Genomic DNA, 26,404 nt, shown 5'->3' on the forward strand with positions numbered 1-26,404 from the left:
GTACTATGAAAAGTAGTAGTGACGAATATGCATCGTACGGTTCTGCTGAAGGATTTGTAGAGCTTGGCTTCTGGCTAGCCTATCAAGTCAAATAGCTGACTGAGATTTGTTACAAAAAAGGCTCCCGGCAACCTGGACAGACATCCCTGTATATACCTCAGTACAGCATCATGTATTTATCTAGATGTACAGTACCAATGGTAGTTAGAAATTGTGTCAAATCTTAATTCTTACAGGGTACCTACCAATGAGCATCGTAGGTAACCACTAGTTCTGTCCTGATCGGGCTGGACTTTTCCTCTCTGAGAAAGCATAACTGAACGGTGAAATCTGGACTCGTGCTCTCAAGTAAGTGAGTTCCAACAACATCCCTGTCGAGCATATTTATTAATAAAGAAGGTTCTTTGCGTATGAATATCTCCCAAAGAACTTCATAGAATAGATAGGAGCGTAGACGTCCAGGAGTTATCTTGTCACCAGCGACTCTCTCTGTTCAAACCAAAGACAGGATCTAAAGGGGATCCGGTGTCCTTTTTCTATTGGCAGATCTTTTTGTGCACGGATCTGGAGATCTCGGGAGCGGCCCGGGCCCGGGCTTGAAATTTACCCACCTGAGGTAAGTATGAGATTTAAAATCTAGCGGTACGCTCTTAGGTATGTGCATTATGCCAGATTGAGCTAGCCCTCAGATAGGTGCCTAGTGAAAAATCATCCCATCCATGGACGGATAGGTAGAATTAGACATGTAAAAGCGGTGAGATGTGGTGGTTCCCGGCTCAGTCCCAGTCCGGTACAAAAAGATTGTCATGATGAAGATAATACCTAGGCCTATAGGGTACACCTTTTTTCCAGACTCTCGGTTTCTCTTTCAAACTAAGAGTCATGGAGAAACGTGTCAACAAATGGTACCTGATGTTGGGTATTCTAAACGGCTGCATGACTTTCCTTGCCGAGACTTCTGTCACTGTGGTCTGACCAGAGCCAGCTATTCAGATTATTAAAAATCTTCCGGTTTAAAACCGAGGAAATGCCCCGAGATTTTCCGTTAGGCTACTAGCATTGCACGCTAGGCCTCTGGAGACAGTGTTCTAGACACACCTGAAGTTAGTGGGAACATCAATGGTTCTGTAGCTCGATTCCACCGTCATCCTCAGGCCCGGACCGCGCCGTGTCCCACTATTGATGGTTGGTTAGAGCATTGACAGGATACGGGAATGGAATCAAATAGTTCCCCATACTATTAGACGTAGGGGCAACGTCTGATTTGATAGACGTATTGTTGGGAAGAAGTGGGAGGATACCACATTCCACTTTCGATTTTGCCTTGTATACTCCGTACCTACTCGTGGGCTTCTTGATCAGTTGCCTGGGTAGGTAGGTATCAGGTATCCCATACATCGCTGGGAATCTTAAACACGTGACCAATGCATTCCCTGTCACATTTATGTCGACTGTGTGGGCCTTATATTATTTTAACTTTAATATTATTCTTTGAATACAATTATACAAATTCTTACTCCGCCTCAGCCTTGTAACTATTTAGGTACCTTCATCTTTCCCGTCAACAAGGAAAATAACCCATTCCCGCAGATACAGAAATCCTCTTTAACATCTTTCTTCACCTCTCAACTGCAAAAAGGACTTATTGCACATTTATTTAACAAGTAAAACTCTGGCCTGTTTATCCCCAACCCCGCCACACTTCATCCTCTTTGCTGTGCTGTGCTCGCCACGCCCAGCGGTGATGGTGGGATACCTCCGGAAATCGAATACCATCACTGCATAAGGAATTTCTGTTTTCCCTCAAATAATGACGCGATATTATGTATTTGAGAATAGCCAATCTTTATACTTAGGTGTTTTAGGGATTTCTTATTTCTACAAGTTTTCTGCAAGTGTCCATTGCGTTCAAAGTGTTCTATTGGTTATCCTTCACCTTTGCTGTTGGAAGTGATAAAGGTAAAGAATCCATCATTCGAGACCTACGTTTGCATGTGGACCTGGTTATATGTCCAGGTAAGTCAAAAAAGAACAAGATTTCTTTCCTGTTGCAATAATTCCCAAAGCACTGGTGGCAAGATGTTTCTCCAATTCCCTCCAATGCCAACCATCGCCTTTTCCCCTGTCAAGAATACTGCAAAGGTGCAGAATCGGTATTCAGAAAACTTCTCCAGTGATACAGATTTGTCCATAAGACACCTGCACTAGATCTTGCTGCTAAGTACTGTATGCGCAAATTTAACTAGGTTCCTGGAGACTTTCTACGTGGTTGGCTTCTGTAAAACTCAGCATTACTGTGCTAATCTGGAGAAGTGTACACCATAGTAGAGGGTATTTTCTATCCTAATAATAGGGTCCCTGTCTGTCTTGATATTTGAAGCTTTCGCTAAGAGCGTCAATTCAAAGGCACATATACACTTTTGAGATACATCACATCTGCTGCAAACCAATATGTGATAATTAGAGATTTGTCTGATTGGTCACTGATAAAACATCCAGTCAAAAACTGTACCTAGCTGTGTTCAAGGTCCACCCCAGGCCTGTGGGCCTCATCGGGCCAGTCGTAGCATATTCGGTATGCATGTGCTCTTTTCTACCCTGAGTCGCGGGTCCGTAATCCGGGGTTTGGAGACAATCTACCCCAGGTAATAAAATCCATCCATACCTGGTTTCGTCGATTAGTTGGTCTGACCTATTAGGTACTCGAACTCATCTTGTGCGTGAGAAATTATGACGTCCCCGGTAGCGGTGACAAAGACGCAACGCAATATGCGACGGCGTCATGTGAGGGTTTCAGAGAAACTGCTGTGGTGTTAGCTAGTGGACAAACCATGGATAGAGAGAGCCTTGGAATGTACATACTCCCTATCCGGGCCTCGGAACGGATTTGCCAGATTTGCCATCAGGTCACAAGTCGGTGTGAGACTGCTCTTCTGCCTGCCCTGCAACGTGCTGCAAAATCCATTGCATGTTTTGCTTGGTATATAGTGGCGCAGGAGTGAGTGGGTGGCCGGTCTCAGGATTCTTATTAGGAAAGTATCTACGAAAATACATATGCATTTGTTCTTATTGCTGACTTGGCAACATGGTAAGCGGACCTGCTCCCCGGAGCCGCTGATGTCACCGCCAGGGATCTGCGAACAGTCATGCGATGGGTCAAAAAAAGTGCATCCTGAAGTACATGCAGTACTTGCATACCTCCGCGTGCACAGGGAGCTAGCTACCTAACCTAACATGCGGCTGGGGGCGGGAAAGCTAAAGCTACAGCTATATGAGTCTGGCCATACATCATCCGTCCGTCGAGAATTCTCAAAAGTATCCCTACGAAAGTTACTCCTGCGAGAACCTCTTTGCCTGTCCTTTAACTTGTAATATTATATTTCGTTTAAATTCTTTTGGAAAACACGAGGGTTACCTGATATCCGGAACGTATAGCAACTGATGGAACCATTCAATCCCCTCGACCCCCAACATGAGCGCCTGCAACCGATGCCAGTATCCTACGTCCCGCCCGTAAACGAAGAAAGCGGTCTTCTCAAGGCCGTCCTAAATGAATCAGGACCTCCTCAGATGGCAGCTCAAGACCTGGAACATATAACGCCCGAAACAACCCTACGTGTCGGAGTCATTGGCGCCGGGGAAGTCGCCCAAGTTATTCATCTCCCGACGCTGCAGCTACTGAGCAGATACTTCGAAATCGCAGCCGTCTGTGATGCTTCCCAGAAGATAGTAGACTTCTGCCAGTCCCGATTCAACATCCCCAAGGGCAGCGTGGACGCGTACGAGCTCATCAACGATCCGAACATCGACCTCATATTCATCCTGACGTCGTATGAATACCACGCCGCGTACAGTATCGCGGCGCTCGAGGCGGGCAAGCATGTCATGATAGAAGAACCCATCAGTCTGAGCGTCCAGAGTGCGCGGAAGATCATCAACGCGGAGAAGCAGGCCAAGAACGGGGCCAGGGTGTTCGTCAGCTCCATGCGACGATATGCCCCTGGCTTTGTGAATACCTTCAAAAGGGAGATCGCGGGCATCGACCGCATCCTATACGCCCGATGTCGCGACATCACCGGCCCCAAATGTCACTTTGTGAATCAGTCCGGAAACACGGTAGCAAAATCATCAACAGGTCTCTCCAAGGATAGCAACAACGACACTCAGATCCTCCGCGACCTCCTCCAGGAGGCCTTCGTCGGACAAGAACTCACCAAACCACGCGTCGCATTCGGTCGATTCCTCGGCTCCCTAGGCTGCCACAACCTCTCCCTGATGCGGGAGACCCTCGGATTCCCAGAATCCATCGTTGGCGTCGTGACCAACGAACCCTTCTACTCTGCCATCTTCAGCTACAGCGACAGGAACGGCAACCCGTACTCCGTGACCTTCGAATCCGGGATCGACTCCGTGCCCCGCTTCGACGCCCACCTCACCGTCTACGGCCAGAACAAGACCGTCAGCATCGAGTACAACACGCCCTCCGTCAAGGATCTACCGATCCGGGTCCTCGTGGAGGAGATGAACGAGCAGGGCGAGTCGCAGAAGCGAGAGGTGCTGAGCAGCTACGAGGATGCGTACACGGCGGAGTTGAAGGAGCTCTATGCGTGTCTGGTGCGTGGCCAGCCGATCAAGACGACCGCGGAAGATGCGATGATGGATCTGAAGCTGTTCCGCATGATGTTTGAACAGTATGACCGGCAGTGTGGGACGATAAGGACTCCACTTGGCTAGATAGATCCGATCATGGGGATCGGTCATCTCTGGTGGGTCCTCTAGATTTTGTCGAAAAGTGGGCTTAGATAGCGGCGGTATGATTTGACTGTTGTTGAACCTCATGCTTCAGATGGCTATTTGTGCAGATTTAGCTCTATTTCTTCATCTGACTTGGGCCCTTGTCCTTATATTACTGGTTTTTGATGGCTCTTTTTCTATCGCGACTAGAATGAGAATCCGTGACGCGTTGCAAACTCTTTAGTCTTGCGTGTTTTCTTCAACTATATAGTACGAGGTGGAATCCTCGAGAGATAATGAATTATTTGGAAATGAGAAATTCTTCTCATCATGTCATTGTGGAGCATATAATAATCTATCTACTTCATTGTTCTGAAATGAGTCCAAATGTTTTACATGGATATCGATCGAACAACGAACCTTTTTGCATGCCAATGCAAAACTGTCTGTCGTAAAAGCATTTCAAAGAACAAGAAAGCGATCGCTCTACCGCTTTCCCTTCTTCTTTTTCTTCGAACTTGCGCCTCCTCCGCCACCTTGAGCCTTCTGCTGTTGTGTGGCAGGCGCTGCAGCGGCGGCTTCTTCGGCCTTCTCGTGGACAATGCCTCCCTGCGTCCTTTCTGCGGCTCTCTGCTTGCCCTTCTTGCCCTTGGGCCTGTACGTCGAGCGATCGCGGAGGGGCAACCACCGTTCCGGATCCGGAGTTTTGTTTGGATCGTAGTCCTTTGGAAGACGCGATTTCCGAACCCGCTTCTTGGCGGCGCCCTGCTTCTCTGCCGCCGGTCGTTTTCTTGCCCCGGCCAGTACAGCTGCAGTTGCTGCTACGCTTGCGGCAGACTGCGGGATGCCTGCTTCTTCGAGAGCCGCGACGTCGATCTCTGAAACGAGATCTTCGACTGATGGCAATTTCTCAAGCAGGGCTTCAGCTTTCGCTAGGTCTGTTTCTGCGTGTGAAGCCACATAGCCCGCTGCAGCGTACTGGTCGTTAGGGTCTTGGTTATGGAGGTTGGTGAACAATTCTGCAGACATGGCGAGATCGGAAGGGTCTGAGGAGTGTAGGAGAGATGCCCCAGCCGCTCGGAGAAGCATAGCTGGTGGGTTGGGCCGCTGGCGCCAATGCCCAGCGGCTTTGGCAAGTTCGAATCTTATTTGAGTCTTGCGGCCTTCAAGCTTGTACAGCGCAATGAGAGCACTAAGGAGCCCTGGGTTGAAGCGTATGTCCTGGTCTTGTTCCGCAATGGATTCTTCCAGCGACCTCAGGAAGTTCTCCAAGGTGATGATGGCGGAAGTGGCGTTACCGGCGGCCACGTAGAGTTGGACGACTGTGAGAACGAGACCGACATCTTTGGGTCTCCTCTCAAGTAGCGGAAGAACCTCCTTCAGACCCTTGTGCCCGGTCTGATCCTGAGCGTGGGCTGCTGCGTTATACACAGAGAGAACGTTGTCGCTGGGAAGAACCGAGGGGCAAGGGCGTTGAGCTAGAGCCTTGCGAGTAGATCGAATCACCCCGTCGTACTTCTGGACAAGGAGATTAGCAGCGTATGAGTTTGCGACCAGAGCATTGTTCTGAAAATCGAAAAGTTTGTCGTTATTTGTCGCAGACGGGGTTTCGTGGAAGGCCTTGTAAAGAAGGTACGGATTTGTTGGCGGCTTAGCCAGGATTATATTATTTTGTGCGATTTTCCTTGTAGAGAGTTCCGAGATCCTAGGTACAAGTAAGAAACCTGTTAACAGAGGATGTATCAATTTAACTTACTCGCTAAGAGAAATCTCCTTCATGAGATCCTCAGCCTCCTCTAGCTTCCCTTGTCTGATCAAGACATATAGTTGCTGCACAGCGATGGGAAGCAACTCCGCATCCTTTTCCTCCGGCGTGAGGTCCTCTGAAGTCTTACATAGTTCTGCGATTCATAGTTAGTATATTTTCATTCGTGTGATTCATTCTCTACCAACCCTTCGCTCGATTCAAGAGCAGTTCACCCTGGCTGAGCTCTCCCCTCGCGAGGCTCCCGCAGGCGGCATTATATGTAATCTCAAAAGATTCGAGATCTTCCCTTGTTGGTCGCTTATTCCGCGCGGCGTGTGTCTGTCCCTTCCACTGCAACTGGGCATCTGTAGCCCACGAATTAATGCGCAAGTCGTTTTCTTCATTGCCTATTGACGCCTTGTCGCTGTAGAGGTCATTGTATATGTCGGCCGTGCGAAGGAAGTCCTCAGCGCGATAAGCCTGTCCGTATAACCCAAATGTTTTAGCTTCTTTTCGACCCGATGTAAACGATGGTTCGGAAATGGACATACAGCTTGAGCTTCCACATGTCTCGCGCCCCTTCCCGTACATAATTTTGCAGCAACATCCAGAGCCTCGCTGAGCTTGCCAACCTTGTAAAGAGCATAGGCATACTCCAACGAGGCTCTTTGCTTCAGCGCATCCCCGCCTTCCTCGATAACACGCAGACAGTCCTCATATCGGTCCAGCTTCAATAGGGCGACAGCTTTCACGTGTTGAGCGTGTATGTCGGTCTTGGACTTCTTCAGAGCCGCATTGCACGACTTCAGAACTTCCTCATGGTCGTCGATCGTTGCTCGCTGCAGCAGTGCAGCTAGAGACTGCACCGTGCCCGCGGCCATTCCGTAGGTTCGAACAGCGTGGTCGGATGTCTAGTGAATTGACTGCAGAACGCACCAACAAAATTCGTAAAATTAGTTTTCAACTGATAGCCAGGACCGGGTACCACAATTAACAGAGTACCCTTAGTCCCAAGAATCGTTGGCGCAGAATCGAAAAGCACCAGTGTCGAGGTCTTCTAACCACATATCTCGAGCTTGTGCGGAACCGACATTTCCACATCAGGAATCCCTGCGTCAGTGGATCATTTAGTCAACCGTACATTTAAGCACCCTCAGCACTGCTGAAATGAAAGGTCACGTCCTAAAATGATCGTAAGTCTTCCCGCATTTTATCTTCTTAATTATGATACTTTTCGTGAGGCTACCCAGCACATGGTGTCGTTGACACGAAACTGTTTGTAATCGCGCGGATGGATCGCTTCGACACTGATTCAACGAAGAGCCGAGGTACTGCTCTTTTCTACACATCAAATTTCTCTGACAAGGACGAGACCCCCATCGAATGGTTCCAGTAGACAATCTTGAAGAAATATATTGTCATTTTAGGGTGTTTTATGTGCCGTTCGCTGAATGCACGCGATTTGAAATCAAGCTGTTGAAACCATAGAGGACACGACTTCAGGGTTGAGAATGACAACCTCTGAGTGTTATCATATTTTGGGGGCGTACCTAGGTATTGGAAAATACCTGAAACCCACAGCTGTCTCATTCCAGTGACCGCGATTGCTTTGTCTTTTTTGGGTTTCACGACGTAGTCTACGTAGGGGTCTTGGCAAGCAACAAGGATATATTGACAGGGCTTCGAACATCCTTGTTTCAAATCATCGTGGCCCCTGCTAAGACGCTAGATTATGTGAAACCCCCAACCCAAAATTAACCTAATCTTAAACCAACATTTCAAGATACTGTCAAAGCAAAATGCAGCTCTTATCCGGATGTCAAAGACTCAGAGATTCTAAATTAGGCATCCGATTCATCAATTAGCGGGGCTTCCTGAGCTGCAGGAATGATATGAAATACGTAGATTCCTGTTCGTAGACTGCTTTGGTGCTCATTCTGATATTATTCCTTTCAATGGAAAATCTCAACACAGACTCTCGTGGTTTTTGAGACTGACAAATCCCAGATGACGATACTAAGGGGTGTGTTTGTCCTCTAAACATACAAAGGCCACCGGGAACCAAGACAAAAGAGGACAAGATGGATTCAGAAGCGGCACAACCTTTTAAGAGAGTATCATGTTTGGATGCATGACAGCTTCACACAACCCGCTCTGTGCGATTTTCAGTAGGCCCGTGCCACGGAGATAGGAGATAGGCTAAGTCTAAGCTTTTCTACATGTTATTGATCTGCAAAGCGCTCTGCAAAGTACGGGATTTTCGAAATTCGTAGACATCGGGCATCCATGGATCTAGTGCAGGTTTCCACTGAGGATTATTTAGAGAGGGTTTATAGTTTTAAGCTATTTATTTCCATGCTTTGGTTATTTCTAGTTCAGTATGGTTTACACCTAGTTCATCGCTTCTGGTATTGATGGTAAGGTTAGTCACAGAACCTCAAGGCATCGCACGCAGTACCCCTCGTAGGCGGGGCTGCTCGATGGCAACAAAGGGCACGATGCCGCGTCCTATCTTCTCCAACGGGCTGCCGATTAGCCGGTCAGCCCGCCAACCGGCGTTAAGACTCGGAGAAAAGAAAGCTTGTGTCAACTTTGTATGAGGGTCCTCCGTACCGGATCCTTTCTGTACGGTGAGGGACCCACGAGGGGAAAATGAGGATGAAGATAGAGGGTCGATGGGCCAGTGATATAAAACCTTCCTACCCCGCCATGACGGACTCTGTCCTTCTTTTCCTACTCAATACGCCAAAAGAGAACTTGTGAAAGAGTCCCGCGAAACCACAATGGCTGAGGTTAACAAGTCCTGCTGCACCAGAACCCCTGTGGGGACGAACCAGACGGTTCCAGTGCAGAAGATCGGAGGCGTCGATGTCTGTGAGTGATCCAACGGACTCATTACTCGTGCAATTCATTCAAGAAGAACCAAGAGGGGCCCTAGAAGATTGACACCATAACCTTGAACAGATGCCACCGGAAACACCTCCGCCAAGCGAGGTGTCGTTCTCGTCTACGACATCTTCGGCTTCTACCCACAGACCCTGCTGGGTGCGGACCGCCTGTCGCAGCACCTGGATGCGCTGACCCTCGTGCCCGACCTCTTCGAGGGCACCCAGGCGGACATCAACTGGCTGCCGATGGACACGCCCGAGAAGCAGCAGGCCTTCCAGAAGTTCTTCACCGAAGTGGCAGCGCCACCGAAGAATGTGGAGAAGCTGGTGGCCATCGTTACTGAGTGCAAGAAGAAGTACCCGAATGTCGAGAAGTGGGCGGTTCTGGGTCTCTGCTGGGGTGGAAAGGTAGGCAGAGGCTGTTGCTGGACAGTACAATGGAGGATTCAGCTAATCATCTGTTCCTTTAGCTCGCGGCCCTTGTTTCCGGCCAACAGTCGCTGTTCAACGTCTCCGGCCAGGCCCACCCATCGTACGTCTACCCTGTAGATGTTGTGTCTGCGAACCCGACAAACCCCTAACAGATATCCAGGTTCCTCGACACCAACGATGCTCGCAATATGACCATTCCCCACGTCGTCCTCGCGTCTCCCGACGAGTCCAAGGAGGAGATTGCCAACTACAAGGCTGCCCTGGAAGCTAAGACCGACATCGGATCGGAAGTGGAGACCTACGGAACCATGTTCCACGGATGGATGGGCGCGCGCGCCAACCTCGAAGACGAGGAGAACAAGAAGGAGTTCGAGAGGGGGTAAGTTCTGCATTATTGGAAAATCTCTCATTTTGCATTACGGAAGGGTTTTGTTCTCCTTCCTGTCTCTCTCTATTACCCATCGAGTCTTTGATTCTGACGTTGTGTCCACAGATACAAGCAGGTCGCTACATTCTTCGGAAAGTACCTTTGAGTGTCCATTTGCGAATAGAGAATGATCTCCCTGGACGTATCCGATGTCACGCCCGTTGATACCTGGCCACTAGAGTGTACATAGCACATGATTCCAATGATCAATGAACTTTAGATCAGCTGAACTGACCGCACAAAACATGACCAGCAAGATTTCTATTCAGGAACGCGGAACCATCTACTCACTTGATGCTGCAGTTTTCTACTGTCCCACTTTTAACTACCTAGATAGATACTTTCCCTTCATCCATACCGTCCGGTCCCTTGAAAGGCGCTGGCCACTTCAGATCCAATGATAAATCAGATACGGTTTTCTTCTGAATTGTCCACAAAAATGGGTCACGTATCCAGGTGGCGATTCATATATGTGTGGATACTATAAGCAGCGGACGATTGACGCTGAAGTTGAAGAAGTGGTTGAGGTCCAGTACAAGTGGCCAGTGAATAGTTGGCCAAAAGGGCAAGACTATAAGGCGTGTGGACCAACATGGGCATCGAGGAATGCCTTTTAGGTTTTCACTTGACTGTTTGACCTTAATAATGCTTGTTGGCTCGATACACGGGGTTGACAAGGTCGGAAGGTTATCCGGAACCCTAAGATCTAGCATGCTGGTTCATGTAAGTCATTAGCCACTCTGCATCCGTTGGAAGACTGATTACTTTGTTTTGTGGAGAAGACTCAATCAGAAGTGTTAACTTAACCGGACGAAAGCCTGATCGAAGATCCAGTTTCACTGCAGGTTGTTGCTGAATGAGCAGACGGCATCCTTGTGTTTCGGGGCTTTCTCGGGACCTTGGAGGCGACACTGTTATTGTCTACGTCCTCTATGCAGTACTGTATGCTCTCAATGGCAAATTGGGATGCTCGATCTCCATGCAGATCAACGAGACATGGAGACGAGCCAGGAGACGACAGTTGAACATCGTGCTGTGGAAATCTGCAACGATTTGTAGATCCATCTCTGTGCTAAGCTAACGTATCAAGTCTTGCCTGGCTCGGATAGATCTTCGAAGATCTCAGGATCAGATATTAGCATCTCCGGGCGGACTGCCGCAAACGGAAAACGTAGCAGCGGCGGTGACGCAGGAAGGCGGTGAGGGCGGGCAGAACGGGCGGCCGCTCCCTTCGCAGCACGGCGCACTGGGGTTTGGGATGCTTGGCCGGTGGGAACACGCGTGTCGCCGCTTGTGATTCCGTCATTCCGCCCCCAGCGCCCGCGGACGCTTCAATAAAAGCCCCAGCATCGCCCCCAAACGATCTCCCCCATTCACCCCTGCTTGCGTCGGAAAACAGGGCCTGCAAAGCCTCGGGCGTCCCGAGAGACCAGCGCATTGGGGCTTGTGTTCCCTTCGCCTGTCGATCTCCAGAGATGCCTAACTTTCCGTCGTCAGCAACGCCCGGGGCCCACTGGTGATCGTCCCTGCGATGGATCAGGGTTTCCTTCCCATGGTCCACATGGCCTTTTCACCTGGGACACTTCATGGGCCGACCTTCATCCCACAGATGCCCTGACAGTCGATGACCCGCGTCTGATGTCGAGACTGCCTCCTACCCCTTCAACGCAGCTCACTCCTCACCTCCTTGCAGGACTCATGCTGCCTCTCGCCTGCGATCGCCGATTCTATGACCAGACATGTTGCTGAACGCATGGGAGAGGTTCTCCCGGGGCTCTTCCACCCGGGGGCGGAGGATAGCGCGCTTCCTCGTCGCTTCTCTGCTCGTGGCGAGCTTCATCCTGCTCTGGTTCAATATCGATGAGAGCCGCGTTCTCTACAAGTTGAACGAATACACACAGCCCCCACCGCTCTCCACCCAGCAGCGATGTCGCCTCGACGACAAGACGATCGAGCACTACAAACTTTCCAAACCCGTCCATTATCTGCGACGGGAGGTAATCGCGCGTCAGTCGGCATCGAAGCAGAATACGCCCGAACGCCTGGATATCCCGCTCTTTGACGTCCGCAAGCTGAACATGACCGATCCAGACGGGCAGCAAGTGCCGGACGCTTGCTCAGACCCGATCACAGTCACAGTTCCCATTCCTCCCAAGCGTGTGGACGCGTCGCACATCATCTTCGGGGTCGCGACGACCTACGACCGTCTATACGAGTCTCTGGATGGTTTTGCACACTGGGCAGGCCATTCGAATGCGCACATTTACGCCCTCATTGAGCCGCATGGGAAACTGGGGAAACTTCGGAGCAAGGCTGAATCGCTTGGAATCGTTTTGGATATCCAGGAGTCCGATATTGAATACAACATGCGCTATTTCTCTCTGCTTAGGTTGCTCCACGACAACCTGGAAGAAGGGACTCAGTGGGGCTGTGTTATTGACGACGATACGTTTTTTCTTTCCATGCCAAGACTGGTCGAAAGGCTTAGGAGTTACGATGCAACGAAGCCTTACTATGTCGGAGGTCTGTCTGAAAGCCAACCACAGATAGGAGTGTTTGGAGTTATGGGTTTCGGTGGCGCGGGCGTCTTCCTGTCGCGTCCGCTCTTGACCGAGCTGAACCAAGTATACGACATATGCCAGGAGATGGAGGGAACTGGTGACAGGAAGATCGCTCGATGCATCTACCAGTACACCGACACAAAGCTCACAGTGGATCATGGCCTGCGCCAGCTTGACCTTATGGGCGATGCGTCGGGCTTTTTCGAAGCCGGCCGTCAGCAACCGCTCTCTGTGCATCACTGGAAATCGTGGTATCATGCGGACATGGTCAAACTGAGCGCCGTTTCCGCCGTCTGCGGAGACTCCTGCCTGCTGCAGCAGTGGCGTTTCAAAGATGACTGGATTCTGACGAATGGGTTTTCCGTGATCCGCTACAGCGAGCCACGTCCGGACGGTGATTTCAGCATGGAGAGAACCTGGGAGGACCACAACGGTGCTGTCCAGGACTCGTTCCTGCACGCTCTCGGCCCACTGCGCCCGAAGGACGACGGGAAGTTCAGCTACCAGCTTGAAGATGCAATTGTTGAGGACGGCCAGGTCAGGCAGCTCTACGTGCACCGGGGTCTGCCCGAGGGCGATTTCGTCCTGGAGTTGGTCTGGCGGTCCGAGTGAAAATAGATCTCTCGATTGGTTACGGGTTAATTTTTGGTTTCAGGCCAAGGCTTCCCGACTGTGGGTTAATATCTGCAGAACGGCATGTGCCGTTCTGCTCATATAAATTTTACAACACATAATGATTAATTCTATTCTCCTGTTGATGTTTCTTTCGAACGTCTCTGGTTTTTTGACTTCCGATTTTGTCCCGGCGAGGTGCAGGATAGATAACACGACTCGTAACGAGACTCAGACTTTCTTCATAAATAAATAAAAAGCTTCGGAGCGAATGTAACTTTGAACGTGAACAGATAAGTTGTCTGCATAGGAGTCATGAGGTTCGTGTACACACAGTACACAACTAGCAGCTAGGTGCAGCGGTGCTTATGAATCACTATGTTCAAGAACATCGAACGTCGAACGGATAACATCGAACTGACCTACTGAAAAATGACATCTCACATTATTTTCTAACTCTTTCCCGCCATCGTGGTATATACCAACCAAACCAAGCCAAGCCAAGCCTCAACCCCATTCATCTCCCGGCGCACGCACGCACGGACAGGACTACATACATATATTTGGCAATATCATTTGCTCCCGCAGATTCACCCGGTCTCCTGCACACTGCATACAGCATACAGCGCTGCAAGGCACCATACAGTAGTACTGTACTACCTACCTATCCGCAGGCCGTCAGGTACCTATGTCTAATTAGTAGTATCTTGGCACGCTTGGCTGGCCGGGGCATCCGTCCACCTTTTGATGTCAGCACTTTAAATTAAAATTGGGTATGGAAAAAACTTGTTTCGTCGGTTGGTTCTGATGCTTACCTAAATTAGCTACCTAAGGTACAAGTTAGGAATGGAATGGATCGGGGGGAAGTACGGAGTACTCCGTACGTGGGTTATCTACATGTACATACATCCCCATCATGGATATGGGATCCATCCGCTGCTCCTTTTTCAAGTAGAGTTGAATGGATTGATTGCCTTGTGATATGTAAGTATAGTTCAGTATCAATTGACTGTACGAGCGGAAAATCATCCGTAAGGCGCATTAGGTAGATGGCTGTTTGTTTCTAGGACCAAGCGAGGCCAGGTTAGTATTTCATTTCATGGAAATGTAAAGAAGGACTTATGAGTATCTTGCGGAGATTCTTGTAAGAATGGATGGATGCTATCTGCAAACCCCCTCTGCTTGTTTCCCACAAATATTCCCGTCCCACGGATATCTGTCACAAACGACTTTAAGCAATAACCTTTGTCAGAAGTAACAGCTATACGTGCCGTTAGGTGGAGGATTTGTGGTTTTGCGAACGTGGCTGTTTTCTTGTTTGTTCAGTCCCTGACATTCCAATGGAGGGAGCTTCAATGAGCTCCTCCCCTTTCAATGAGAAGGGCGTTAGCAGGTATCTACCTACCTAGGTAGGCAGTCCTTCTTATTGAACCATCTTGTATGGTACTTAGCCATCAGTCTTTTCATCCCGCTACGCATTCTTTAAGATCATCAAGAATGAATTCACGGTACTGAGATTGGATTCCGTTGCAAGCCTTTCAAAGAATTCAGTCCCTGAATCACTTCCGTACAGTACTTGATTTCTTGCCAATAACTTCTGTGAGTGTACATAGTTCCTTTTACATGTCTATAGTATAGAGGTCATTTATCCCCGCATACGCTTGAAGCGGAGACAATGCGAGACCTAATCTAGTTTGCTTTACCGACCCAATACCCCAGATCTTTATCTATTTGTTTGTGATATCTAGCAAATGTTCTTGTATTTTAACACTATACAAAGGATACAGCAAACTGAGAAAGAATCGTGAATATTTTGAGGCCCGCAGAGAGGGAAATTTTGTCTATAAAAACGGCTGGGTTTCCTACAGTTGCTCATCTCAGTGCTTAGTGCTTTATACATTTTCTATCGGTATACTGATTTCGTGCTCTTATTTCTTCCAACATGGCGCTATTTACGCTATTTCTGTGTTTTTGGATCTTCGGTAGTCTTCGGGGGCCTCCATATATACCTCCAGCAGCTTACCTGCTTGCACGTTTTAGGATTTGGTCGATATAAATGAGGCATGTCTACCTAAGACCTTTTAATTTCCTGGGACTGACTATACGAGTTATTTGGGGGGGGGGGGGGGGAGGTGAAGAGCGAGGAGTCAGAGCACTCACTCTATTTGACTCGACGTCTATACGACCCCTTTTGGGGAAGTGCGACTGTACTGTCAAAAACGTTTTCTATATATACCAGATATATATTTGACATTCTCATAAAGCTACGAGATCTGAATCTCACCTTTCTATTCAAAATAATTCCTTCGAAGCTCGAAAATGAATGCAGAGAACGACATGCACCCGCCTAAGCCTTCGTTGGTCACACTATCGATGAGATTGAAGGAGGCCATCCTGGGCGAAATTACGATCTTCCCAGCCTGAAAGCCACTATACTTTCCCATCCTTCCTTCTATTGGGTATACCGTAGAGCATTCAAGGGGCAATTGTCTTCAACCTGCTACCTGACGTGCTTGCTGCAGTGGAATCCCAAAAGTGTACGTGGCCCTGGGAACGAGACAATGTCTACGACATCTTGGAAAGACTGCTTTGACAATAAAATACCTCCGTGGACGTTCAAATATGCCCAGGAGGCTTTGGCCCTGCACAGCCGTGTTGGGTTTTTTGTCGACGACTTCGCATCCGCTGCGCTGTCGCGGGCTCCCACTGGTCGCGGCGAGGGCGAGGTTTGGCCCCTTTCTCTCAGCGAGCGGTATAGATTGGTACGCACTTTCTATCGATTTGAGGTATTTTCCAGTCTCTTCCGCCTCTGTAATAGGTGGGATGCCAAGGGATCGCAGCTCGGGTTCGAGGATCAGTTGTACCTCCACATGGAACGTTATGCGGCCTGGGAGAATGAGCAGCTTGCCTGTGTTGCGGATTATCTGTTCCGTCGTCTATATATATATATATATATATATATATTAGAGACATTGGTTTACTGTTCCTGGCTGACGAGATATCAGGATTTGACGAGGTAGCGGAGCATGATATCGGGTGGGCACAGAGTCGGGTCCACTACGCGGATCAAGAAGCCTGGAAGCCACCGGAATCATTTAGGCTACAAGCTGTATATGGTCCGTATTTATTAATCTCTCCTTCTTGTCTTCCTGTCCCCGTGAGTGACGGTCTTTACTGATATTACCACTGATCACCAGGTTTCGCACGGTCTACCATTTCTCCACCGGGTCATCACTCCCGGAAGCTACGAGGAGCTCTATGAACTGCTTGACTGGAACCTGTGGGAAACACGCCACTCCATCCACGAGATACTAACGATTTGGAACAGTTGGAACAGCTGGGACCGCGTAGACGATAGCACCACACTCGAGAACCATGATGACTCCGTAGTGACCTATGAGGCCGGAAACCCCTTCTACTACGATCCCGACACCGGTCCGGAAGACGCCTGGTGGCGGGCACACCTCACGCTCAGCCGCAAGGATTTCGCCAACAGCATCCATACCCGCGATCTGCGTCCATGGGGATACGTCCTGTGGGACCGCGGACGGCTGGACAGTTGGGGGTTCTTCGATGCGCCCTGGACACCACCAGAGCTTCCTGACATGGGGGAGTTCCGGCGTCGCGAGAGACTTACGGAGGTGTCCATACATCGGAGACGGAGGCTGTTTGAGATGGGTGTGAGGGGGCGATTGATTGAGGATGATGGTAATGAGTGGGATTGGGATGGTTTATTTTGGGATGACTGAGGGGTATGTGCTTGATATGTATATCAGGGATTTCTTCTTGTGAACCTTAATAGAAAGAGTTTAAGACGACATGAATGCACTAAGGGTCACCCTCATAGTCTCAATATCCTCGAACAATAATAAATTGACTGACAAGGGGTATCAAGGCATGGACTTCTATCATGCGGGTAAGGCAAACATAATTGCAAGCTGTCGGTCAACAATTTTTCCCCTTGGCATGCTACAACATGTTTCACAAGAAACTTATACATTCCTTTACAGAGTCAAGAAGCTTTCTTATCCTTTATAGCTTCCACAGACATTGGGAGCTATTGGAGGGTACCTAAGCCATGGACCTCAAGCAAAGCTCATCCAGTGAAGCAAAAGCAGCGAGGTACTCTAGACGGCTTGCAACAGGGATACAACGAAAGTTTTGGCAACTAGCCCTACTATTATAGGGTACCTTAGCTAGGTAGGTAAGGTAGGATAAGATAAAGGAAGAGCTCGGTCGGGATGCGGGGTTTGCTTTGGAAGCTAATTCGATCGAACGATCGAAGAGAGCCAATCAATGAATGTCTGACAAGACAATTGTACTGCATACTATATTAAGAACATTTCAGATTCGGAATAATATCAAAACCATCCGAAATCACCCTCGATGCAATCGTGGCATGTAGATGATGATGATGATGATGTGTAGAAGATCGGGACTCGGGATTTGAAGCGCCCTATCAAAATGCGGAGGAAGCTCTGCTTTTCGTCTCGGCTGTGCGGAGTTTGCCGTCATCGGTATTCGGGCTCGTTCGGCCGAGTGCGGAGGGAGATAGATAGATATCTATCTAGCTAGACCTCCATCTAACTATCTCTATCTCTCCAATTCATTCAAGACCCGATCAATCAATTACCCATATTCCTACCCACTACCTACCTACCCATACAAATACATACACAGAGATGTCCGCCCTCACAACCCAACACAACCTCTCCCTCCCCGCGGCCCAAATCGCCGCCGCGGCCTGCACCAAAAAGGCCGAGTCCCTCGGCGTGCCCATGAACATCGCCATTGTCGACGCGACCCTCTACCTGCTCCACTTCTCGCGCATGCCCGGCGCCAAATTGACGTCTATCGACATCGCTATCAACAAAGCCTTCACGGCCGCGGGCCATAAAGTCCCCACGCACGTCTACAAGGAGAACGTCTGGCCCGGTGGGCCCGCGTATGGGATTAATAACTCGAATGGGGGACGGTTCATGGTGATTGGGGGCGGGGTGCCGATCGTGGTGGATGGGGAGGTGGTGGGTGCGATCGGGTGTAGTACGGGGACGCCGGATCAGGATCGTCAGGTTGCGCAGGCGGGGGTGGACGCTGTGATGGAGGTTGTGGAGAAGAGTCGCAGGGCGAAGCTTTGAATGGATACGTCTTTTGGGTTCTTTATTGAGTTGTGAATGAGGGGGGTTGGCAGGATTTACGGATGGGATGGAATGCCAACAACGGTCCGACGACGAGGACGGGATGGTCATCGGAGATGATCGATTATCGGAGGAAAAGGTTTAGGGTCTACATCACTTTTTCACATTGCATGATTTGATGACGGGGATCACAAGTAAATAAATCCCTATGTTCGAGAAGGACATGTCCTCCTGTACTATACAGATTTCTTTCAAGGGTGCCGCGGAAGTTCTGATAATGGCATGGCGCAATGAAGAATCCATACTGCGTTCCTACAACATCCACCGTTGTGTTATTTTTAACCAATTGACAGCATGGCCAATCATTGCAATAACGGAACCACATAGTGGTCTTGCCTTGCTCTTAGTATCGATTGGACATTCTATGTACCTAGATTTCCTCCGACACGAAGACCAATGAGCTTCCTATCTTGACATCTCGACCTGTCCATTTAACTCCGTTCATACTTCACTGCAGCTAAAACCCTGACAGTAGGTATCAAACATCGCGCGAAAGAGTATACCTATATACATACAGCTCGCTAAAACATACACCAGCTAGCCAGTAGCAATGAAAAAAAAAGAAAAAGTAAGCCATATATTGACAACTCCACATGGCAAAAGCAAACTGCTCGAGACAAAGTATACCCTTCAAAGCAAAATGACTCCAATCTACACGCTCATACCGTTCTGATCATCATCAACAGAATCCTTCTCCTCAGGGGGAACAGGGACCACGTCATTCGGCGCATAGTTCACCTTCTCGCCGATGTCGATACTCTCTCGCAGAATCTGTCTCGCATCTTCGTCGTTCACGTTCATGTCCTCTTTCACCAGCAGCACGGACAACTCGGGCACCAGGACCGCCTGCGCGTATATTGTCACGCCGGCGGTCTTGATCACGTTGTCGGTCGCCGCGAGGCGGCGCAGCTTCTTTGAGAATCGGGTCGTCACGGCGTTTAACCTGGAAAGAAAAAGTCAGTGGAAAGGGCATTAATCTGAAAGTAGAGTAACAGGGACGCATACATCATACTCGCCCCTCTTGTCCCGTAATAGCCGCAGGAGATCCTCTCCAGCCCATCCCCCGAGAGCATGAGTCGGAAATTCCTCGCCTTCCCCGACTTCAGGTCCGTGTCGAGAATGTTCCGGTAGTACGAGGACGGATAGTCCGGCTCCAGGATCTTCTCGAGGGCAGCAAAATGGCCACGGATGCGGTCGTTGAACTTGTTCCAATCGACCATCGGGTAGCCTCTTTCGCGGTACTCTTTCTCTGCGGACCGCGCCCGGTGGGACTCGCAGAAGCGATGCTGGTCGCGGACGCGCCGCCTGGGCTGTGCCATGAATTCCGCAAGATGCTCCGGCTCCACGGGCTGCTTGCACATGGGGCAGAGAGACTCGCTCGGTGGAGGGGGTGCAGGCGGCGCCGCCTTTTCCGCGGCCAGGAGCGCTTTCTCCTCCTGTGATAGTTCCAGGGAGAGGTCCGAGGTAGGAGAGCTGAGCGGAGAAGAGAGAGAATCGTCATCCAGATCGAAGAGGTGCTGATCCTTCGCGGACGACGTAGCGAGAGAGGAGCTGGAGATACTGTCGTTGGGTAATCCAGGCGGCTGTTTGAATTCACCGCCAACTTGGGAGGAGTGGACGGCATCGTTGTCATCGATACCCGGGGGCATCTTAAATGTCGGCTGCGACTCATCATTTTCTTTCTTCGCGTTCTTGTTCTTCCGTGTGCGACTCTTTCTGGAAGCTGGACTCGCAATATCAATCTCCCTGGGAACCTTAAACCCACTCTCCTCCTGTTCCTCCTTAGCCTCAGGCTCCTTGAGAGGTATATCCCTCGGCTGTTTGAGCCCCGGCGACGGCAGCATCTCCGACTGCGACGAGCCCGGGGCTTTAAGTGACGACGACGGAGGAGCATGTATGTTCTTGAGACCCCCGTACCCGATAGTCTTCCGCCTCTTCGAACTTTGTGAAGAGAACAGGGAGAAGAAAATATCCTCCTCGTCATCATCACCGAGAATGTCACTCAACGATCGCTTCGGAGACTGCCGTTGCGGCTTCTCCTCAGCAGCAGCAGCAGCGGCGGCGGTGCTCCGTCTGGCAGACTTCCTCGACCCCTGCCGTGGCTCTGCTTTCTCTTTCTTGCTATTCCTCCATTCGCTCTTGTCATTCTCCTCCTCCGTCGGGGCAGTAGAAGCAGCAGCAGCATCACTCTCCGCCAGCTTCTCCTCCAACGTCTTCCCCGCCGGCCGGACCCTCTTAGTACCTCTAGACGACCGCGACGAAGCCGTCCTATTACTCCTCTCGCTCTCGTCGCTCGAGCTGAGGGGCTCGTCGTCCGTCGCGGGTTCGTGGACCTTCATCTTCTTTTCGCTCTTTATTTCCGGCTCCCGCTCCTCCTTCCCCTCCATGTTGTCGTTGTTATTATTGTCTGAGCTTCCGTACCTGCTATCCTCGCGCACCTTCTTCCCACCGACCTGACTCAACAGCGGTGGACCATTGTAATTTCTCCTTGTCAGTCGCGTGGAGGCGTAGCTCGCCTCTGGTTTCGCACTCGTAGCCATAGTTTGTAATATGTCGAGTCGAATCGAGTCGACTTGGAAAATTTCCCTCCTGCTGCTAGAAGTATCTAGGTAATCTACCGAGGACAGGACCTGTCTCGTCTTCCCCCTGATAACTATAACCTCCCCTGACTGACGACGGTTTGGAATCTGAATCTCCTGCGCTGTGCTATACCGGGGGCTTCTGGTAATCGGTGGAAGGAATCGTTCGCTTCGCGCTCTTTATCTATCCGCGCACACGAGGTTCGGGTTTCGTTTGGTCGTTTCTGATCGTAACTAGTAGCTATCTCATTTCTCCAATCGAGATCGAGCCCAAAACGTGCGCGCACAGGGGGGGATTCATTCACAGGCGCATTGTGCGAGAAAGACGATACAATTGAGCAAGCTAGTCGAAAGGAAATACGGTATCACCGCAATTCACGCTGCGCTCGGAGCAGCAGGAGGGGGGAGGGTATGCGTCGAGTTCGGTGGAGAGAGCGAGATGGCCGGGGCGAGGCGGCACCAACACGCGCGCTCTCCCTCGTGTGACACGCTATGCTACGTTGCTCCGCATCAACGAATCGTGACTCGTCAGTGGACGAGCTGTCGCCAGCACCGTGCCTTGCCGTAATGAATTCCTAAAGGAGCCCAATGTGGAGAGAAATCGTTCGCAGAAACCAATTCGGAATCGATTCTTATAACTAGGTAAGCGATGTTTTTCTCGCGCTAGCGCGCGCGGAGTTCTGGTCGTTCCTGATAGCTCCCAACCATGGGTCTCTTCCGCGATCTGAAGTCATCAACATCGTAGCTTATGATAAGAAACGCGTTGGGCGATCCATATGGCAAAGACGTTCTTCTATAGTTAAGATCCCAACGTTTGAGATACACAGCCAATTTTTTTGTATCAAGCAATGCGTATATATGTACAGTACAGTAGCTGCTAATCTGCACCAATGGCTCTCTTGACCTTCAGGGTTTCTGCGCATTGCCAATCGAATTCCAGTTCCCAACTGTTCATCCTCCAGGTTAGCAGGATATAATTACCATAAGAGAAGTATAGCACGCCAAAGGTGAAAAATGAATGAAATACAAAGCACCTGGGGAGCAAAGCGCACTAGTCAACGCCTCTTCTTCTCTCAATGCATGTTGATATTGTCCACGTAGACCATGGAGCTTACATTGAACAACACACTCAGACCAATCACGCCATCCATGTGTCTTGTCCGAACGTTATTACGAAAAGAGACAAAAAATATCTGTTCCCTTGAAAAAAAGAGTACCCGCAGCAGCAAATGAGAATATAGGTACTTCACGTAACCATGGCACTTCACTCGTGGTTCTCCATCATAGGCACCAGCCTTCCTTTACTCATAGTAAAGAGTTCACGAACCGCATTATAATCACGTCTCCTTCGGCATTTAAATGAAGCAAAGTGAGACATAAAGCTCACTCAAACGTCATCTGAATCTCACCCTTTCCACCATTCCCAAATTCATCCTCAGCCCACGCGTTGCGCTCCAGACTCAGGGTACTTAGCGACGTAGCTACACCTGCAGCACCACCCGCGGCGGAAGCGGATCCGATGCTGAAGGCGGCAGATGGTCTTCTAAGCTGTGAGGACGAGGGTGATGAGTAGACGTCCTCGTCTGCCTTTCGGAAGGTTGGCGAGGAGGCGGAGTACCCGTGGTGCGATGATGACGGAGCCTGGTACGAGGTATCGAAGGTCATCTGAACATCTTCTTCCCCGGGCACTGTATACAGATCATCATAGGGCGATTTGGCCTCTGAAGTGCCCGACGGTTGTCCCTTGGAGGTCTTCTCTGTGTCTGCGCTCTTGGTTTGCTTCGGATCAGAGGACGTATCTTTGCTTGTAGAGGAATCGTGATCAGTAGAAAGTGAGTTGAGGTCCAGTTTCATAGGAGGTAGCGTGGACTCTAGCTGCTTGACTTCTATCTGTTCGCTGGCCAACTCAGCCCTGATGGCATCGATATCAAACAGCACGCTGCCCACACTACCGTGCCCGGTGCCAGAACTATCGGTCGAACTGCGGCGACCCATATCGTTAGGATCGTACGTTTCCCATACCTTCTTCTCCGCCAGCTTGCCTCGCTTGAAGAAGCCGAACCGCTTCTTCTCGGGCTTGAGCTCCGCTTCTCTGCGGGCTTCGTCAATTTCACGGATCAACTCTCGTTGCCGCTCCGCATGGTTGTCCGGGTCGGGATCCTCGATCTCCGCAAACTCCTCATTCAGCACTTCCCAGCCGACCTCTCGCAGCAGACGCGGCATAGCCGCACGGTAGGCCATATGGCCGTTGACGAAATTAGTCACGTCGATATTCTCCAGTCCTGGAATGCCTTCAACAGGCGCCAGGCCTGCCACGCGCATTATTCCACCGCTGGTGGCACGGAACAGATATCCCAGGATCCAATCATTAGATGCGTAGCCGTTTACAAAACGGCCAGAGACCACGCTTCGGGCTTTCAGATACTCATCTTTATTCGCCACGATTGGTGATCCGAACAGGTACACATTTTGCACGAGGCCGTAGGCGCCTTTGTTAGCGAGCTCCTTCAAGCAGGAAAAGATAACCCTTGAACCAAGAGAAAACCCAAGTAAGGTAACCGGTCTATTCCCGAGATTTCGCGCCATTAATGAGTCGGCAAGGATGAGTCCGGCCGCGTTGGCGCGACCCAGAGAGACATTCCAAGGGTTGTCGATCAAGTACGACAGCTTCGTCAGGACGATTGGCAGCTGCAGAGATGCCATGAGCGCCACAAGGACGGTACTTCCGAGAACTTGCTGCAACCCTTGTGTTAGGGCCTGGGCTAGATGTCAGAATTGGCCACATCAAATTAGAGAAGGACGGTTGACACCTACCTCTGTCGCTAGGATATTGATTGTGGCACCCATACTCTGAAGCATTTCCGGTTCCCATAGAACCGAATAGATATCGCCCATAATGGGATCTACCGTGCTGTATGGTAATCGAACATCATCAATCTTACCGGTCATCCAGCCAGACACGGTAATGATCAAGTTGACCCTCTTGTTGTTGTGCAACGGACGGTACTCAAAAGTCTTGACTGCTCCCGTTCGTCTGTGTGAAGCCCGAATACCAATTGTACCTCCAGTGAGGGTTGCACCTCCAGCAATCAGAGCAGTTCCACCAGCACCGCTCAAAAAGGCACTCGTTCCTGAAATGCCGATGGTTGTAAAACCAGCGGCAAGACCGGCACCTATAACTGGCGCCAGCAGTCCGGCAGACAGGCCAATGACAAGTCCACCACCGACCGTTGCCAGACCCATTATCATATACTTTTTCTTCAGGGCCATCTTGCGACGGTTTTCCATGTTCTCTGTTTCGTCCCATTTCTCCTTCTCAACGGTCTCCTGCATCTCCAGGGCATCGGTGACTCGCTTCTCAAATCGACAGATCTGGATCCATGGTACCTCCATGGCCTGACCGACACGTTCCAACAGACGTCGTGACCGAGCGTCGTATGTTGCATCCGAGACAAGCACCAAGAAGAGATCACAAAGCACGGTCCATCGAAGGTCGATATCTATTTTCTCAGACGAAGGCAACTGAGACGGCATGCGAACCTCTGGCAGATCCTCGTTGCTGAGATCCTCACACGGCGGAGGAGATGATGGCTCGGACGATTTCTCAGTCTCAGCAGACAAGCTACTTCGTGGATTTGCTTTTGAGCTCGGTGAGGCTGTTGAGGAACTCGGTCTCTTAGGTGAAGCGACGCTCTCCGCCATAGGATTCTTCACTCGAGCATTCTGCATTAACGGACGAACAAGATCTGCAGGCTGAACCCCATGCTCAGCCAATTGCTCGATCATGATCTGCTCCGCTGAGTCAATGTCCATATGAGTGTAGAGTCGGGACATCATCTGCTGGCCCCACTTCCTCATCGAATCCGCTGCACCTTGCAGACTCTTCTTGGAGGATCTCGTTGGTTCAATGTCTTGGAGCTCTTTGACCATCTGGTATATAGTCAACCTTGCCACTCCGACGTATGCGATCCTCTGACTCTCAGTGAGAAGGTCTTTCGTAGCCTGCAGCTGCGTGACACTATCTCGTAGCTCCTCATCCACACCGGCGGAGTTGGTGTGGCCTTCTTTGAAAAGATAGCTCGTGTCCTCGTCCATACTGGTCGCTGACATGGCATCTTCGTCGAGTCGGACTCGAGTGTACCCCTTGCCAGCACCTCCCAATCCTCTGTACACCGCTTCATCGTCTTCCTGCTTGGAGCCACGAGCGATGATCCTCCCGTAGTCATCGTACACGTCAAACTCGCCCAAAGCGGGCATATCCCGCCATTCTCCCTCACTCTCTTCCTCTTCCTCATCCGACTCATCTTGCTCAGTGAGCCGTTGATGAGACCATTCAGAAGGCCTTGCTCTATCTTTCGAGCTCTTATTCTTTATCGTATCATTGTGAGCATCTGACTGGAATTGCTGTTCTAAGCTCAGCGGTTTATCCTTAGAGGCTGCATTCGAGTCTGCAGATACACTGCCGGCGGTAATGCCACTCCCGGCTGTATTCTGATTCTGATAGCTAGCAGCGTGTTCTTTCCCATTGTTGGAAACGGCAGTGTCCGAGGATCTCTCAGTTATCCTCTCTGCTTGAACCTTACTTTCTGATGCTGTAGGTCCTGCCTCAGTCTTCCCAGGTAAAGAGTCCTGTTTTCCACTCTGAGCTTGCTCGCCCGCAGCATGTCCTCCCTGGTGGACTGGTTCCTCAGCAGGTTCACTCTCTACTGTGCTAATGTCCTCTGGAGCCTCGTGGAAAACCTCAGACTCCTCCGAGGACTGGCTCACGAGTCGGGAATGCGTCTTCCGAACCGGGAGACCAAACTCGTCCAATTCCACTGGCTCTTCCTGTTTGTGACCCCGCTGGGGATCAGCTGCACCTTGTCCACTATTACTCCCAGCGACACTCGTCTGCGACCCAGTCTGTCCTGCAACATTTTCAGAGCCTTTATTCCCAGTGTCTCCAACGAACTGATTGGCCAGGCCAGAAGTACTGGACTGCGAACCTTGTCGCTGTGGAGTACTTCCGGCGGCTGGGGCCGTACGAGAGTCGTCGGAAGGAGGGTCAGCGGAGGAAGAAGCGTTCGGGGTAGTAACGGTCATCGTAGAGTCGAAGCAGACGAGACGGTGACGTAGATGAATAAAAAGCCCTGCATCAATTCCCCTTCTTTTGTGCTACCTTAACTCTTTTTTTGCCCTTCTTCACCTCGCGGGGTCGGGATCCTTGCATGTGTCTGTCGTGCCGTC

At 50.3% G+C, this 26,404-nt stretch overlaps 9 protein-coding genes across 9 annotated transcripts; 5 read left to right on the forward strand and 4 right to left on the reverse strand.

Annotated features, from left to right (window-relative positions):
- Window positions 1-3,441: 3,441 nt before the first annotated feature.
- Window positions 3,442-4,734, forward strand: VTN00DRAFT_486 (uncharacterized protein; the record flags this gene model as incomplete). The annotated part of the gene is made up of 1 exon (XM_069431328.1): window positions 3,442-4,734. The coding sequence occupies one exon, from the start codon at window positions 3,442-3,444 to the stop codon at window positions 4,732-4,734; it is 1,293 nt and encodes a 430-aa protein (XP_069291194.1).
- A 486-nt stretch (window positions 4,735-5,220) lies between these two features.
- On the reverse strand, window positions 5,221-7,362 carry VTN00DRAFT_487 (uncharacterized protein; the record flags this gene model as incomplete). Its single annotated transcript, XM_069431339.1, has 4 exons — window positions 5,221-6,439; window positions 6,491-6,635; window positions 6,688-6,961; window positions 7,033-7,362. The coding sequence occupies 4 exons, from the start codon at window positions 7,360-7,362 to the stop codon at window positions 5,221-5,223; spliced, it is 1,968 nt and encodes a 655-aa protein (XP_069291195.1).
- A 1,902-nt stretch (window positions 7,363-9,264) lies between these two features.
- Window positions 9,265-10,334, forward strand: VTN00DRAFT_488 (uncharacterized protein; the record flags this gene model as incomplete). The annotated part of the gene is made up of 5 exons (XM_069431350.1): window positions 9,265-9,355; window positions 9,446-9,777; window positions 9,840-9,901; window positions 9,962-10,180; window positions 10,295-10,334. The coding sequence occupies 5 exons, from the start codon at window positions 9,265-9,267 to the stop codon at window positions 10,332-10,334; spliced, it is 744 nt and encodes a 247-aa protein (XP_069291196.1).
- A 1,029-nt stretch (window positions 10,335-11,363) lies between these two features.
- VTN00DRAFT_489 (uncharacterized protein) lies at window positions 11,364-11,666 on the reverse strand (the record flags this gene model as incomplete). The annotated part of the gene is made up of 1 exon (XM_069431361.1): window positions 11,364-11,666. The coding sequence occupies one exon, from the start codon at window positions 11,664-11,666 to the stop codon at window positions 11,364-11,366; it is 303 nt and encodes a 100-aa protein (XP_069291197.1).
- Window positions 11,667-11,967: 301 nt separating this feature from the next.
- VTN00DRAFT_490 (uncharacterized protein) lies at window positions 11,968-13,401 on the forward strand (the record flags this gene model as incomplete). Its single annotated transcript, XM_069431373.1, has 1 exon — window positions 11,968-13,401. One exon carries the CDS (start codon window positions 11,968-11,970, stop codon window positions 13,399-13,401), a length of 1,434 nt encoding a protein of 477 aa, XP_069291198.1.
- A 2,561-nt stretch (window positions 13,402-15,962) lies between these two features.
- On the forward strand, window positions 15,963-17,573 carry VTN00DRAFT_491 (uncharacterized protein; the record flags this gene model as incomplete). Its single annotated transcript, XM_069431384.1, has 6 exons — window positions 15,963-16,153; window positions 16,220-16,335; window positions 16,407-16,510; window positions 16,599-17,109; window positions 17,249-17,317; window positions 17,440-17,573. The coding sequence occupies 6 exons, from the start codon at window positions 15,963-15,965 to the stop codon at window positions 17,571-17,573; spliced, it is 1,125 nt and encodes a 374-aa protein (XP_069291199.1).
- A 510-nt stretch (window positions 17,574-18,083) lies between these two features.
- Window positions 18,084-18,539, forward strand: VTN00DRAFT_492 (uncharacterized protein; the record flags this gene model as incomplete). Its single annotated transcript, XM_069431395.1, has 1 exon — window positions 18,084-18,539. One exon carries the CDS (start codon window positions 18,084-18,086, stop codon window positions 18,537-18,539), a length of 456 nt encoding a protein of 151 aa, XP_069291200.1.
- A 711-nt stretch (window positions 18,540-19,250) lies between these two features.
- Window positions 19,251-21,139, reverse strand: VTN00DRAFT_493 (uncharacterized protein; the record flags this gene model as incomplete). The annotated part of the gene is made up of 2 exons (XM_069431406.1): window positions 19,251-19,542; window positions 19,605-21,139. The coding sequence occupies 2 exons, from the start codon at window positions 21,137-21,139 to the stop codon at window positions 19,251-19,253; spliced, it is 1,827 nt and encodes a 608-aa protein (XP_069291201.1).
- A 1,422-nt stretch (window positions 21,140-22,561) lies between these two features.
- On the reverse strand, window positions 22,562-26,260 carry VTN00DRAFT_494 (uncharacterized protein; the record flags this gene model as incomplete). The annotated part of the gene is made up of 2 exons (XM_069431417.1): window positions 22,562-23,935; window positions 23,993-26,260. The coding sequence occupies 2 exons, from the start codon at window positions 26,258-26,260 to the stop codon at window positions 22,562-22,564; spliced, it is 3,642 nt and encodes a 1,213-aa protein (XP_069291202.1).
- Window positions 26,261-26,404: the final 144 nt, after the last annotated feature.

Source organism: Thermoascus crustaceus (genome assembly GCF_041956765.1).
Source record: "Thermoascus crustaceus strain CBS 181.67 unplaced genomic scaffold VTN00scaffold_1, whole genome shotgun sequence".
NCBI classification, from domain to species: Eukaryota; Fungi; Ascomycota; class Eurotiomycetes; order Eurotiales; family Thermoascaceae; genus Thermoascus; species Thermoascus crustaceus.